Genomic DNA, 16,646 nt, shown 5'->3' on the forward strand with positions numbered 1-16,646 from the left:
TGGGTGATGTATCTATGGTGAGTCAGGTCGGGCAAGTGTGCCCTTTTGACAATCATGTTCCATGTTACATTCTACCTTTTTCAGTGAGACATGGCAAATTGTCAGTTTCGTTCAAAACAAAATGTGTTGAGAACGCCAAAAGGAGATTTTACATAGGAATATATGATGTTGCTCGTGTGGGAAGAAAGGAAAAGAGAAGAGTAAGGGCATGGGTACCCAGGAATTATAGGAAAGAGAAGGACCCAGAAAAAGGTGCCGCTTTGCATCCATAGACGCAACACAGAGAAACAGTCAGTATTGGTCATCAAGTAGGGGCGCCAAGGGACACAAATAGCAGCAACTTACAGGAATATAAACAAAATTCACAGTAGGAGTCTGGCTATGAGGAAAATGCCGCCAAGTTAACCAACTATTAAGTCTAATCACAAAAGAATATTGGTCAGAAGCCGCGGGAGGCATAAAGTCGAACCTACTATTTCCTCCTACTCCCGATAAATATCAGTTATCTGACCTCTACCCTCGTGATCACAAAAATATTCCTCAGACTCATTAAGGAGCCAACTCGAAATGGCACCCAGCTACCTGCGTCAGCAATGGCTGCCAGTGCCCATCCGCAACAATGATTTACCACCAGTAACAAGTCTGAACAGAATGGAATACATCATCTCCACAGTACGAGCTCACAGGACGAGCTCGAATACAATAGTTGCGTAGCAGCTTGGGGCAAGCATCTGATGGCAGTATTTGCAGTTGTTCGATCAAAAAGGCGGCTGGGTGCAAAGACATGGACTCCTTGGCGACAACACCCATAAATTGTTAAGCTGTTGATCAAAGAGGGTAGGTTAGAACCTTGTACTTCTACACTATGACACTCGCTGCTGTATGTAGCTGAATATTCTAGAGTATTAGAGTTTCAGAAAAAAGTTAACTGGTATGCTATTCTAAGATACTACTAGAACGACTTACCTAGTAGAAAAGCTTATGTCTGCATGAAGGCATCCAGCTTTGATCTCTTTAGATGCTGTGGTCTGAAACTCTCCAACTTGAGATTGGAGCCTATCTTGGCCTCCTTCACGAACGAATCCCCCTTCTCTATTCTGATGGACTCTAGAACTGCCCCAAGGACTTCAGCTGCAATGCCTTCACGTACAAGGTATCCTGGTTCCTCTCCACCTTCTTCAATCAATCTACCTACGTCTTGCAAAAGCAATATGTTTTCCAGCACAAACCTTGCAAAAAGCCGTCCAAGATACTCCGATGCCCTTGGAGAATCACTTAGGGCGTCTTCCAATGAAGCAAGAACAGACGAGAGGCTGGAAATATTTGTATAGTCAGCACAGACTAGTGAACAGGAATGAGCAGTGAGGAAAAAATAGAGAAGAAACAGAAGCAAAACACTTACCCCTCAATGAGTTGAGGCTTGCTCAATAAATTATATCCACCATTGAAAAGGCCAACAAAGAGCTTTGCCAACAACTCTCTTTCCACATCTTTTCTCTCAAAGGAATCATTTACCCAAAGCGATACCACAGAAGGATAGAAGCTCGGAGCATTCAATTCTTCAATACACAACGCAACCTCCTTTTCATCTTTCGCGCTGCCAAAACAAGTCGCATGTTAGCACAAGATATACCAAAAACGTTTTCTGTAACACAGAGAGAGCCTGATAACTTAGCAATGAAGAATGAGGATACTCAACAAAACAAGAGCACACAATAAAGATCATAACCGTTACATGAGAATCATAAATATAATATTGGAGAAATATTATTAGAAGTGGTAATATAAGCTCCCATTTTGTGGTAGCCTATCTGTATATTGTATCATTTCTGTTTCTAAGGTGTTTGAATTTGGACACTTGACAATATGGATTGCCACCACAGCCCCACTAATTGGAACTTTTGAGCGAAATAAACTTCCAAATTTGCAGAGACGTGAAAAAGAAGTGGCAGGAAGCAAAAAGAGAATAGCAAGCAATGTAGTAAAATGGTGACACGTACTAGTCTCACAAATAAGAGTAATCCAAATATTCACAGTTGCCGATACTACCGCATTATTATGATGTATTTATTCAAAGAAAATATAATAACCTGAGATAGTAAGAACACAGGGATCACCTTTAAAGGGTAAAAATGTGCAGCAGAAGTTAAAAGTCTGGTGCATACTGAAGAAATATGCTGTAATAGAAGTTTAAATGTATTACCTATAATATTCCCGGATGGCTGCAATAGATTTCTCTCTCAGATCCTCCTCGGAGTATGATTTATTTCCAGAGCGGCCATCCTGGCTGGCAGGTCTGTTTGAAGAACCAGCAGACGGTGTAGCAGGTGCTATCCTCCCAGAGGTTCGATCCGGAATTCTCGAGCTAGTGTCCTCTCTTCCGGTCAAAGCCACTGAATTATACCCATTAGGACTGGTTACCATCCTGCGATGGTCAAGAACACTAGGAGGCTCAGCATTTGATACCGGTGGCTGCCCTCTTAAAGACATGCCCCTAGCCAGGCCACCTTGTGGTCCAAGAGTGATGGTTTCGTCCTTGACAGTACGCTGAGGAAGAGGAACAGTTCTATTGTCATGATGCCTATCCTGCTCAAACCGGATATCCTGGTTACCGAAACCCCGGCCTCTTTGCTGAGGACCTGGGGATACCAATGGTGCTGCCGAGCCACGGGAGCTATAATCCATTCCCCCTCTTCTTGGAGCAGAATTCATGCTTGGACCACGAGCTAACCTACTTGACTGAGCATGTTTCTCCTGAGCTGCATCCCTGTGAACCTCATCAATCTTCTTGGGGCCATCCACTTTACGCCTTTGCTGCCATTTGTTCTTCCTGAGATCGATTGAATCTCTCAGCAAGAATCTAACACGAGAAGATATGAGCTGACTAGTTGACAAGCCACGCATTCTATCAAAATATGCATCAATATGTTCCTTAGCCTTCGGATGATCTATCATCTCTCCAATTGTACTCATCAATTTGCATAGTGCTTCAATGTTCTCCTCGTCCGGACTATCATAATTTCCCAGCAATTTTTTGATGCACTCATGCATGATGCGCTCTGTCAACATCCTCTTTTTGTACAATTCTCCAATCAACCTAATGTTTCCCAGCATGCGCCTTCGAGCTTTAACTCTTTTTTCTTCCCTTTCCTCTTTGGTTTGCTTAACTTCACCCTCCTCCTCTGTTTTATCTGCTTCAGCTTCTTCTCTTTCGCCTCTCTCAAACTCCTCTTGGCATTTGTTCAACAGCAATCTCTTGAATGTAATTTTTTCATTGTCCTCACTAAAGTCTGGCAGAACAACAGCCAGATGTGAGCAGAAGTTGGCATACATTTCACAGAAAGTTGGTTCCATTAAAGCTTTGTCAAATATCTGCGAAATGACCCCAGTAAGAGTTGACACATTGTCGATGTTCACCTCTTTGACTTGTTCAAACAGCTTATCAAAGTTCTGGGGGGTCAGTTTATTGAGAATTGATTTCAGCTGCCTCTGCTTTGCCTGCTCCTCATCAGAAACTTTGCCAACTACGTACTTCTTCTCTGCTTTGTGCATTACCTGCATTGGTGTAACAGGAGATGGGATCAGACCCCTTTGCTGCCATCTATCTGCATCAGAGCCACTGCGAGCTGCTTGAGGTGCAATGGATTGCATTGGTCCCACAAGAACACCACGCGGATTCCTTAAAACACCATGATTGACTCCTGGGGCACCACGGTAATTCATTGCTGGACCGTTCACGTCCATGTGGGCATCACGACCAGGACTGAAAGGAACACCTGATTTTGTTGTCCACTTATCATCATCCATAGCAGGACCACGGCGATCACCGCGAGATGTTGGTCTATCAGATCCCCGTCCAGGACCTTGGTGAGGTTCCCGATCAATAACATAGGACTTTCCTGCCAAATCCTTAAACAGAGCGCTAGTAACAGCATCCATTCGGATGCCAACAGGAAGACCATAAATCTGATTTGCAAAAGTGAGCAGAAAATCACGTGTATATTTCTTACGGCCGTTAATTTCATTTGTATCTGACTCTGGCACTTGTGGGGCACTAGCCTGGTTTCCAGTGCCTGAACCTTGCAGCTTTGGAGTGGAAATGTCTGCTGCATCTTCCCAATCATCAGGCTCAACCTTTTTCTTTCCATCATCTTCACACACATTGCCCTCTCTTTCTGATCCCTCAGGTGGCACGTGTGTTCCGTCAACCATTGACGATCTATCAGCACCCTCTGCTGCGGCAATACCTTCTAACTGCTCTTCTGGTCCCTTGTACGCATTATAAAGATCTGAAGTCCCAGCAGCATCAGCTTTGGAAAGCATTTCCTTCCGTTTTTTCTTCTTTCCGAAAGCCGACTTTGTTCGAGTGAGTTCCGCGGCAGGTTTTTCCCTTGATAAGGGTCGGACAGAACCTGTTGGTGCAGCACTTGATTGATCAGCAGTTGGTTGATCCATCACTCCATCTGCATGTTTCCCTTCCTCCTCAGGTGCAACTGATTGATTCACAGGTAACGTGCCAGGAGTAATACTGGAAACAATTGTTTCCGGGATACTACTGTTATCTTTATCGTTGCCACTTGGGATGGTAGACTCTGATGAAGTTACAGAATTGGCCCCAGACACATCACTGCCATCGACAAAAGCTGATGAAGTTTCAGTATCCTTAAGTGAGCTATTTGTTAAACTGTGTTCATCTAGTATAGATGCTGTGGACTCTTTTGCTAGCTCTTGCGAGTCAGGTACACAAGATGCTGCATCTGAATTATCAGGCTTCGGAACCGCTGATGCCTGTTCAGCTAAGTCTGCCGTGCACTCATGAGACTCATTTTCAGTAGAATCAGACAAAATTTTGTCATCACTAACTTCTGGTGAAATTTGTGGAGTTATTTCACTCTCTTCAGATTCAACAGCTGCAACGCCTAGGCTTTCTACTGCTTGGGGCTCCCCAGTAATCACAGAGGATAATTTTGCAGAGCTGATATCTGTGGGAGGAACACTGGCAACTGGCAATGCAACATGTCAGTAAAACGGAAGCATGCAATGCAACGATTATTTTCATTCGACTTCAAAACAAAACAAAAAGAGTGCATACCATTTACTGATGGGTTGTCAGCTTCGCTTAGACCAAGAACTTGAGAAACACTAATTTCAGATGTTGCAGCTGTTAAGCCTGAGGCTGTGCTGGTTAAATCCAACTCTTTACTACTGGAGCTCTTAGCTTCCGTGTGATCAACCCCATCATCTCCAACCTTCACGGAAGTTTGCCCCTTGAACTCTTCAGCAGATGAAGCTGACTGAATGAAGGCAATATGGAGCATGTTAAGCACAAAAATCTAGTGCAAAACCGCAAAAAACAGTGCTAGGAAAAGAAGAGGCGCAAAAATACCTGTTGTTGTTGCGGCAAAATCTTTGTGTCCTTTCTACTCGTGTTTTTCTTGTTATCCTTAATAGAATCGGTTTTTGAATAACTTCTTTGCTCTTTCCATCAGCTCCGGACAAAAGTGAGGGCAAAACTGTAGTAGGATATGTCACAGTATCATTTTCTAGTTTTGTAGCTAGAATCGGTGAGGGTTGAGTTACCACAGTGGGATGCTTCTCTGTGACAGATGGCGCTTTACTCTCCTTGGAATGCTTCTCTGAGACAGATGGTGCTTTACTCTCCCTGGTATGCTTCTCAGTGACAGATGGTGCTTTACTCTCCTGGGAAAGCTTCTCTGTGACAGATTGTGCTTTACTCTCCTCGCTAACTGGAGCATTTGAACCCATAGTCCCAGAAAGAACTATATTATCCTTCTGTTGATGTGGTACCACATGCTCAGTCACCCTTAACTTAGGTGGATCAGATTTAGCTGGCGGTACAGTTATCTTGACCGGGGCAACAGGTTTCTCCATGTGCAAACCAATTTGTGATTTACCTGCGACCTGAGGATGAATAGATGCTGCATGACCAGAGATGTTGTCCTTGTGACTGGCAGGAGCGGCATTTGACATAGATGGGTTTGCGAAAGGAATTGTTTGACCAGCTTGAGTGGTCTGATAACTATACCGAGCCTGTGATCCAGTGGGAACCTGGCCAACACCGGTGGTGCCGGGGTAATACATACCTGACTGGTTATACGAGGTCTGCTGCTGAGGAAAGTAGGCCATAGGTTGAGCTGCATAGCCACTGACTTGCTGGGTTTGTGGCGCTACATTAGATGAAGCCATCTGCCCAAGATTCACTTCTTTATTGGTAATTGGATCAATAATTTTAATGACATTCTTGCGAGGAGCAACAAGCTGTTTCTGGTGTTGCTGAGGATACTGCGGAGCCATGTTCAAACTAACATTGCCCAACTGAGGAGTGAGTTGATGACCACCGACTGACGGAAACATCATAGGTTGTCCTTGATGCAACATTTGCTGATGCATTTGATGTTGCTGCATATTTTGGACATACATATGCTGCTGAACCTGGGACGCATTGCCACCAGGCATTCCCATAGACATCTGGATTGAGCTAGGCACAACGCCCTGATTATGGCCACCAAACTGTACCGGGACTTGTGGTTGTTGATGGTGAAAATGCATCGAGGACATGGGCATCCCAGGCATAGGTTGAACAGTGGGTCTCGGTGGTGCAACATTCGGCACTGATGGAGAAACATGCACATCTCTCTTCACTTGGGAGGGAAGATGAGTGTTCACAGCATTAGGCTGACTAGGGCCAAGAGCATCCTTCCTTGTTTGCTGTTGCTGTGAAAGGGGCTGCTGCTGCGGGGGTTGCGGAGGATGCTGCTGCTGAGGTTGCGGAGGATGCTGCTGCTGGGGTTGTGGAGGATGCTGCTGCCGCGGTTGCGGAGGATGCTGCGGCTGCGGAGGATGCTGCTGCTGTGGTGGAGGATGCGGCTGTTTTAGGGGTGGTGGTATAGAAGGTGCAGCCTTAAGTACCTCCGGAAGTACCTGAACAGAAGAGAAACATGGTATTACAATACATTCTATTCCAACGTTGAAACCTTAAAATGATGACAACCAATACAATGCAGAAACTTGAGCAAAAGAACATCAATTGTTAAATGCTCCCGAAGTTAGATAATTCATAGGAACATAATGGGTTTTCAGAACCTGTTATTGCCGGTACATCCAGCAAACAACCGCATGTAATAAACAGCTAGCTAGGCATAGATAGTAATATCGAAGAAGCAAGAAAGAGTTGTGCAGGGGAATGAGAAGATACCTGATTACGCTTCTGCTCATCCAAATTTGGAGGAGCTGAGCTTGTCCTAGCGGGAAATTGCTATACAAAAAAGTTCATGGAAATTAGAGGGATATAAGTCAGAAAGAAAATCAGCATAAACTTGAGAAACTGAATAAAGAGACGCAAGCTGCCAAAGACATCATACCGGGACAGCATTCATGTTCATGTTTATACTGCCGAACTGCAAGTTAAATCCCTTTGATGATTCCCCTGAAAAGAAGAAAGCAGGAGAAGGTTACAAGGCAGTTTGACTAGTATCCAAATCCAAACAACAAGCTACAGAAGGTCTCCACTGCTCCCACAGACTTATCAAGCCATCATTACTTATGATTATCATGATCTCTAAAGCGCGAGAAGAAGAGTGAAGCAAACCTTTGGGCGGCCCCTGAGGAGCCGGTATATTCTTGGGCGGCGCCTTGGGGGCGGCACGAGGTATGTTTTTAGGGATGGGTATGTAGGTGGGATTCTCGGTTGCGGCGGGTGGCATGGGGGGCGCTTGAGCCGCGGACGAAGAATCTGCAAAACGAAACATGTTAGGTGGTTGTTTTGGTTGGGTTGCAATTGCAATGCACCACAACAGAGCAGGATGGGTTTGTGGAATCGCATACCATGGTGCTGCGGCCGCGGCGCGGTGGCCGGAACGTGCACAGGCGCGCTCTGCGGCACGGGAGGGCGCGTCGGCGGCGTTTGCAGGGGCCCTGGCGCCGGGGCGGGCTGGAAGCCGGTGGTGTCAGGCTGGTTCACGACCCTCTGGTGGCCGCCGTGGCCATTGCGAGGCTTGCCGAAGCTGCAATCGAGATCCGTCAAAACCCTAGCCGCAGGATCGAATCACAAAGGCAGGCGGCGGTAGCAGCGCCGAATAAATCGTCATCAGGGGTAAACCAAAAAGTAGAAGAAGGCGTACCTTCGGTTAGATGATAGGGGAGGCTGGCCACCTGAGGTGCCCCCGCCGCCCTTGCTCGCGGCGCCGCCGACTCCGCCTCCGCGGTGTCCTTGGCCGAAGCTGGTAGAGCGGGCGGGTCTCCTCGCGTGGCCCTCGCCCCTGTCCCCTCGCTGGGACATAAATCCGCTTTCCTTCCGATCTCCTCCTCCTCCTGGTTTGCTACCACCCCTGATCCAATCGCGACGGAAATAAATCGCCGGGAAATCCGCCCGCCCGCGCACGAAACAAACAGAAAAAAAGTAACAGGAACGGGCCGGAGCGCAGCGGCGGACGGGATGACGGCGATGGCGAAGGGGTGGTGGTCGGCGGCGGCGGAGGAGGAGGGCGTACCTGGGGGCCTGGGAGGGCGGCGGCGCCTAGGGTTTGCGGTCGTGTCCAGTGGCGAAGACGATGGGGACGAGACGAGCTGCGAGATGGGTTTGGGGAGAAGTGGGAGCGAAGCGAAAGGGAGACGCGACACGTTGGGAACTTGTACTACTACTAGGGCAAGGGCAGGCAGCCGGGGCGGATACGAGTTACCAGCCAACTAAGCCACCGGAAATTACTAAGCCTAATAATCCTTCAACTGATTTTGTTTTAATTTCCTGATTTAATTCCGACTTGGGAAGATCAGATGCGATTGGATGGCTGGCGTTCGTCCCGGGCGCCGCTTTGCCCGCCTCGGCCGGTACAGTACTGCTACTAGGCGAGGCGTGCGCGCTCCGGACTCTGCTAGCGCTCGTGCGATTCCTTTGGACTCTGGATGGTTACGTGAAAGCCTTGTGCATCGCTCATCCGTCTCGTCGATACATAGATACCGACATTTTTTGGAAACGTACAAACGTAGCATTCACATCGTACCTCACTCCTGACGTGCATCGCACACCTACCTTAGGCACTCGAATCGGCGCGGATGATCTTGAAATTCACGTCGCCACTGACCTGCACGTCGACGCCCACTGAATGAATATTCACGCTTTACGAACGCGGGTCACTCCGTGACTGGGATCAACATCTCTACACAACCTCGAGTTGGTTCTCGATAGATACCATGGAGTCCTCTCCTCTACTCTACGTGTCGTTTAATTTCTGTTCACGTGCACTACCTGCACCAGCTTAATTTACCTTACCTCCTCACGTTCCAAGATTGTCAAACCGACTTGACCTGGTTTCCTAAGCTGTTGCTTGTTGGTTAAGACATTGACGCAAAAGTTAAACATGGGACGTGGAAATGTTCACGAGGAACTTGCGAGGCATAATCGGGGAACTGCGGCGACGTTTCTGTCCAAATCTCCGGTGTGCACCCCTAACCCGCCATTTTTTTTTATGAAAAACACCAGCGGAACGGTTCTGTTCATTACTGCATTATTAGAAAAATATAAGAGCATCTTCAGTCGCGTCCCCAAAAGAGCGCCGGATTGAGCGTTTGGGGGACGTGTTTTGTTCGTGCCGCGTTTGGGGGACATCGCTCCCCAGCCGCGTCCCTCAAACATTACAAATACTTCTTTTTTAACACAGAACCATTTATCGAATATAACATATGAATAAAAATGTTTACGAGGATTGTTTTCAAATTAAAATACAACAAACAATAAAACAAATAAACAAATATAATAAATAGAGCTAGATGCTAGATCAAGGTGCCACGGTATTTCCTTTGATCCTCCACAAATGCTCAACGAGATCAGCTTGAAGTTGATCATGAACATTGTTGTCACGGATCTCTGCGTGCATGGCGAGGAAATCAGCAAAACCTGCAGGCAACTCATGATCAACATCCGCAAGAGGGCCCTCACACTCATAGGGACCAACATGTGTCCTGGCATGATTCTTGCGGTCATCCTCGATGACCATGTTGTGCATGATCACACAAGTCTGCATCACCTCCCACATTTGGTCGTGAGACCAGCTTAGAGCAGGGTACCGGACAATGGCAAATTGTGCTTGAAGCACACCAAATGACCGCTCGACATCTTTCCTGCAAGCCTCCTGTCGCGTAGCAAAGTGGGAATTCTTCAGACCTGATGGATTCGGGATTGTTTTGACAAAAGTGGCCCATTTTAGATATATACCATCGGCTAGATAATAGCCTTTGGTATATTCGTGGCCATTGATCTCATAGTTGCATGGTGGAGCATGCCCTTCCACTAGTCTGCTGAACACCGGAGACTGCTGCAACACGTTGATGTCATTATATGGTCCCGCCATGGCAAAAAAAGAATGCCAAATCCACAGGTCATAATCTACCACAGCTTCAAGCAGCACACTGCAATATCCATGACGCCCTTTGTATATACCTTGCCAAGCAAATAGGCAGTTCTTCCATGTCCAGTGCATGCAATCGATGCTTCCAAGCATTTCAGGAAATCGTCTGGCAGCATTTTGTGCCATGATCCTTGCAGTCTCTTCCTCAGTTGGCTCTCTCAAGTAGTATTTGCTAAACTTTCCCACCACAGCTCGGCAAAACTTGTACATGCACTCAATGGCAGTAGACTCACTCATGCGAAGGTAGTCGTCTTGTGTATCGGCAGGTTCTCCGTATGCAAGCATCCTCATGGCGGCGGTGCACTTCTGAATGGACGAGAACCCGACAACGCCTACAGCGTCGAGCTTGAGCTTGAAGTAGGGGTCGAACTCTCGAACGCCGTGGAGGATAATCATGAACAGACCCTTGCTCATCCTGTACCGGCGCCGAAAATTGTCGGCATGTGTTCCCTCATCTACGAAGTAGTCATTGTGCAGCATGGTATGTCCCTCCATCCTCTGCCGGGGCTTGGACTTCTTTCTCCCCGACCTTGATCCTCCGGGGCGCGGCCTCTTCCTCTTCTCCACCTCGGCGTCAACCATGTCCTGGAGGGACGCGATGATCAGCAAATGCTCCCGCAGGCCGTCGTCGAAGGCTTGCTCGTCCTCCAGCAGCAGGGCAAGCATCTCATCGTCGTTGTCCATGTCTAAAGCAAAATCAATGGTTAAAATTGCGCCGAGGCAGACGACGCAACGAACAGCGGCCAATCGCGCCTACATGGCAAGTCGTCGAGCACCTTGTGTGCGCGGAGGTGGGGCCGATTTGACGCCGCGTTCTGGGACGCGTTGGTGAAGCGGCCACGGCGGAACGACCGGCGGGAGCGCCAGCCACGACGACGGTGCCGACTCTCAGAAGAGATCAGACGTCGAAACGGCCGGGAAATTCAGCGGCGGCGGAGGGGTGGGAGGCGCGGGAAGGAAGGAGCGACGAGAAAAAAAGCGCGAATCAACGGTTTATGCAAATAGTCGCCGACATGTGGGAGCCCGCCTCGCTTTTCGTTGTGTCCGGCGTCCCCGGTGCGTCCCCTGTGGGGCGGGGACGGGCTCGGGGCGCCGGACACCGTATCGGGGCGCGCCAGACAAAATTCGGCTTTGGGGACGCGGCTGGAACCGTTTTTGGTCCGGCGCGCCCCAAATTGCTTTGGGGGATGCTTTGGGGGACGCGAGTGGAGATGCTCTAAAGGTACATAGACCCAAACTACTTAGTTTACTGGAGAAAAATTGAGCGAAAACCTTTGCGTCGACAAGAGCACCGCTGGACATACAAAGCGACACAAACTGAGAAGCACAACACCGGAGCAAGCGGCGTCATCAAACATCGTTCGTCGTGCTTACGGTGCGACGACCTCAACTTTGTTGCAGCAACACCAAGGTCACTCCAACATTGTCGCATCGACATCTACCACGGGCTTGTTCGACGGCGATGACTACAAGTACACGGATCAATTGTAGCTAGTTTCGAAATAAGAGTATCGAACCACGAGGAGATACTAGTTAAGGACTTAATGCCCCTTGCTACCACCTATTAAAGATTACTTGTGAATTGTTTTCGGAAATTCAATTTGGCCCCGGGTGCATATGCTCCCTCTACCAAAAAATCATATTTTAAAATGTCGAAAAAAATTAGCAATTTTTTTTACATGTACATATTCATAATATATGTTTGTTCGTCAAGTTTCACGAAAAATCAATATTTTTTGTGGTCTATGTAAAAAAGAGAAAACTTATCTTGTGAAAAGCATTATTTTTAGTACTGAGTTTTATCTTTTTACACACGTCACATGACAAGTCAATTTTTTATGAAACAACTTTGTAAGCGCGTAACACGAGAAGATGTACATGCGAATTTTTTGTTTCAATTTTTTTTAAAATTCAAAATATGTGTAAGATGAATAGAGGAAGCATATGATCCCATGTTTCAAAACACCCAAACTTAAAATGCTTTTGGGGGATGGTTGTGATTGGTTGCAATAAGGGAAACAAAGCACTAAAAGCGTTCAAGGAAATGGGTTGAAACTTACACTACTAGGAAAACGCTTATTGCCGGCGCACCAAATTTGCCTACTACCGGCGTACCAGCGCCCGCCGGTGGGAACGGGCCGGTGATAATGAGCTATTACCGGCGCACCAGCTAGTTCGTCGGCGGTAAGACGAGTTATCCCCGGCGCACCTGCCTAGTGCGACGGTAATATGTTATCCAGGAAACCAAAAAAAAGCCGATCTAGATCTAGATCTAGCTCGGGTTCGTTTTGCGTGTTACTGTGGGCCACCTTGCTGTCCTTGGCCCGCCAGTGTAGGAGTAGGAGGAGGAGGAGGAGGATGAGGATGAGGATGAGGATGAGGAGTAGGTCGTAGGTGAAGGCGGAGGTGGACGTGGACGTGGAGGAGGAGGAGTTGGCCGGAGGTGGAGGTTGAGGAGGAGGAGTTGGCCGGAGGTGGAGGTTGAGGAGGAGGAGTTGGCCGGAGGTGGAGGTTGAGGAGGAGGAGGAGGAGGCCGGAGGAGGAAGCCCGAGGTGGAGTAGAAGGAGCAGCTCACGCCGGAGGAGGAGGAGGCCCGATTTGGAGGAGGGATGTCACCGGAGGAGGGGGAAGGAGGAGGCCGTCGGTGAGTATTGCAAGGAGAAGAGGGGGGGGGAAAGAGGAGAAGGGGGAGAAGTGAGAAAGGAGAAGAAGGAGGAGGGCCAGCTTAGAATATATAGTACTGCTTACTGCCGGCGCACCTAGTATGGTGGTGCGCCGGGGGTAATTTTCTTCTTTTTTTCACCCAAATCTTAAACCTGAAAAAAGTCATGTTTCTGTTTTCCAATTGACGAATCCATTTTTTGTCGAAATGACCGTAGGTGGTTGAATTCGGATAGGACATTTCGCGTAGATAGATTTTGATATAAAAAAAGTTTTTCATCGGAGACCGTATGCAACCAGAAATCCCGTTTACCGAAAGATGACACCATTTTGCATAATATATCGAAATTCATTTTTTCAAATTTTCATTAAAACTAGATTACATAATACATGGGCAGTTCAAAGGATTTTATTTTTTGAATTTTTTATCGTTTTCTTTTATTTTTTTCAAAACTGAAAAGGCGGTCCACATGGGGGGTGGAGAGGGAAAATCGTGGCTCCCCTTACCGCCGGCACACCATCATGCTGCAGCGCCGGCAATAAGCAACTTACCACCGGCGCACCAACATGGTGGTGCGCCGGCAGTAAGGGCCTCAATTTTTTCGGTCTGGTCTGGTCCTCTTTGAAATTTTATCGCCGGCGCATCTTTCTTGCTTGTGCGCCGGCAGTAAGACTCCATCGCCGGTGCGGCGACATATTGGTGCACTGGCGCTATTTGCCACTGACGCATGGGTTTGCTGGTGCGCCAGTAGTACTATTTCCATATATAGGCCTTTTCCTAGTAGTGTTAATAAGACAAAGTGCTCTCAGAAATTATTGGATTCAGCTCTAGCATTAGGATTCATGTTAATCAAGATGGAATATGTTTTTAATTATATTATGTGCTGGAAGAGCTCCGTAACAAGATGCGCCCAGAAAGCCATCGATCATCGCATCTCTAAATAACCACGACATCTAGTCTTCTACAAGCCACATATTGACTATTGCTATTAAGGGGTTTACCCTGTGGTTATCGATATGATCTTGGTGAGTGCCGATACGGTAATGCCACTTCTCGTCGTTCACTTTACCACACTTCAAAGTGTAGTTCCCTCTCGAGACCATAAGGTAAATATTACATGGTGCACAACATATAATATCAAGAGAGAGAACTAACACACATTAATACGTAAAATCATAAATCATCTTAGATTCATCTCATATTCATGCTAGGATTTCTCCATCTCCCCAAGAAATAAAGGAACTACTCACACATGGAAGCAATCAAGAACATCATCATAATCTTATGGAAGGGATGAAAGGAATGGAATGAATTCGAACACAAATCCACAATAGCATTCAAGATTACAAATATGGTTGGAGGAGAATGGAATTGGTGATGCAGTGGTTGATGATGAAGGGGATGATGCATTGTCCTTCGAGGATCCGCGTAGCAGCCCGAATGATGTCTTCTCCAAGGCTCATTCTCTAGATTTGATCAGGTGTGATGTTTCTCTGTTTTTCGGAGTTGTGTGTCTTAGATGTCTGTGTCATCTGTTGATGCATGTAAAATGCATACATGAACTTTGTCCTTTATCATATTGAATTCCCACATATTTGCAACATATATGATGGCAACACCATGTTTAACATTATTTATGGGGATTTATCAATTATCCCCTTTATTTGGTTTATAACTCCGCAGAACAGGAAATCCATGTTTCGCGTATTTTTCACTTTCAGATACCTATAAGGTGTCAAATTGACCTGGGATTATAGGACCATCACTATTTCATCGAGAGAAGCACACTTGTCGTCATGGTGAACAGACAGATGCCATGGGATGGCTTATCTTGGGGCCGAATGGACGCTAGAGGATTCGGGGAGGGTTTTTGGTATGGATGGAGAGGTTTCCGGATGGATTCCTCAAGAACTTGGCCTTGGCCGAAGGTAGAAGATGATGAACTCAAGAACAAAGACAGCACTAGATCTCTCTATTTCTCGGTCATAAGAGCTTACAGGTTTCTGTGTACAGCGTAACACATTGGACGTACCCGTGATGGGGTGTGCCCCCTCTCCTTATATAGGGGAGAGGGTGGCTTACAGGGGAAGAAACCCTAAGAAACCCTAATGGGATCTTTGACTGGACAAACTACTTTACAAGGCTACTTTAGCTATCGGTGATGCCGGTACGCCTTTAATCGAAGTCGTGACATCCTCCGGCACCTTTTACGTCATCCTTTGCCTTTGGCGTCATGGCTTCGATTAAAGCTGAAGTGCTTCACTCATCTTTGTCTTCTAGCTCGGAGAGCATCTTTGACCGAGTCTTGCCGACGTGCTACGGTGTAGCCTCGTTCTAGTAGTTCCGGTATGTTCTTAGCTAGTTCCGGTATCCCCCTCTCGGGATACCGGTATGATTCTCTGAATCAACCTTTGTTATCCGGAATAACACTTAAACCGGTACTTTGATGGCTAAAACCATCCGGTTTTGGCATGCCTTTGGCATACCGTGGGTCATCCCCCCGACATTAGTCCCCGACATTAGTCCCCGAAGCTGGTATAGTCCGGTGGATCCTATCCAACAGACCATGCCAGGTTCTCTTTTCTCAAGGTATCGGTTTAACCCTTCCGGAATCTGGATCGAACTCTTCGGCGTTTTTGCCGAACCTTTGTCCTCGTACCGATTTTCTGCGGTATCTCTGTCATTAAACCTCTCCTCGATGAAGTCGAGAATATCTCGGGTACCGCGCCTGTCGCTGACATGCGCACCGTGCCTGACGCGCGACGCTGTCGCGTGGTCACTTCGGTTCGTCTTCTGCGCCAGCATTTATGTCGCCGCACCGGATCCGCGCTGCCGTTCCGGATCCGTGTGGCCTCCCTGTGTCCTCGTATTTTTGGCGCGTGTATCCGCATGCCACGTGGCGGCCCACGAACCGAACCGCCGCGGCCCAGCGGTTGCCGGCCCACTTCTCCTTCTTCCTATATAACTGCGGTGCGGTTCCACTTCGTCTTCTTCTCCGCATTCGCCCCTTTCCTGCGCACAGAGCTCTTCGCCCCCTTGCGCTCCCGTCTCCGCCGGCCGCCACCAGAGCATTGCTGCCGACGAACCAGTGCCGCTGCTCCCGCTGCGCTGAAGGTCACCGCCACGCAGAGAGCCTCCGACGCTCCTTCGCCGCCGCTGCCTCGAGCTTTCTTTGGCGGCTTCCGCCCCTCTTCGTCGCCGGCCTTCGTCGACGACTGCGATCCCGATGCGCCTCCGGCGACCCTCTTCCTCACGTCTCCCGCTGCCTCAGGTGAGCCCCAATGCCCGTTTGCCCTCTTCTCTTTTGCTTTCCAGCTTCTTGGGCCGGTTGTGTATTTACTTCTTCATTTTCCTTTGCTTTTCCTCTTACTCGTAGATCTTCGCGCAAGGCTAGGCTTTGGGAAACTTGTTTCTAGGTAGATCTTGTACCCTTCCGGAAGATGTCTTCCGTGGACTACCTTTTGGATTCCTCTTCCGGTAGCCACCACACCGTAATCCCCTCGTCTTCTTCCGGAGGAGCTTCGGCTGAAACGCACTCCGACGGGCTCGATGCAGATCTT

At 47.9% G+C, this 16,646-nt stretch overlaps 2 protein-coding genes across 2 annotated transcripts; both read right to left on the reverse strand.

The window, feature by feature from the left end:
- Positions 1–382: 382 nt before the first annotated feature.
- Positions 383–7,724, reverse strand: LOC124669685 (eukaryotic translation initiation factor 4G-like). Its single transcript, XM_047206251.1, is given in 10 exon segments — positions 383–821; positions 967–1,313; positions 1,403–1,597; positions 2,204–5,003; positions 5,093–5,294; positions 5,387–5,476; positions 5,479–6,942; positions 7,217–7,276; positions 7,383–7,447; positions 7,610–7,724. Coding segments are annotated over 9 exon segments (5,325 nt in total). The 3' UTR covers positions 383–821; positions 967–979.
- A 193-nt stretch (positions 7,725–7,917) lies between these two features.
- LOC124673672 lies at positions 7,918–9,038 on the reverse strand. The gene is made up of 4 exons (XM_047209706.1): positions 9,021–9,038; positions 8,511–8,706; positions 8,142–8,348; positions 7,918–8,024 (listed from the first exon to the last, which is right to left on the reverse strand). Exons 1-4 carry the CDS (start codon positions 9,036–9,038, stop codon positions 7,978–7,980), a joined length of 468 nt encoding a protein of 155 aa, XP_047065662.1. The 3' UTR covers positions 7,918–7,977.
- Between the last annotated feature and the right edge of the window lie 7,608 nt (positions 9,039–16,646).

The sequence above is a fragment of the Lolium rigidum genome, chromosome 7, assembly GCF_022539505.1.
Source record: "Lolium rigidum isolate FL_2022 chromosome 7, APGP_CSIRO_Lrig_0.1, whole genome shotgun sequence".
Classification (NCBI taxonomy): domain Eukaryota; kingdom Viridiplantae; phylum Streptophyta; class Magnoliopsida; order Poales; family Poaceae; genus Lolium; species Lolium rigidum.

What these genes read in the sequence shown, in the direction of transcription:
- LOC124673672 (XM_047209706.1), bottom strand. An exon ending in CCGCCCTCCCAGGCCCCCAG is followed by an intron (nt 8,349 to 8,510) that starts GTACGCCCTCCT and finishes CGATTGGATCAG; the next exon opens with GGGTGGTAGCAAACCAGGAG. An exon ending in CCCCTATCATCTAACCGAAG is followed by an intron (nt 8,025 to 8,141) that starts GTACGCCTTCTT and finishes TCTCGATTGCAG; the next exon opens with CTTCGGCAAGCCTCGCAATG.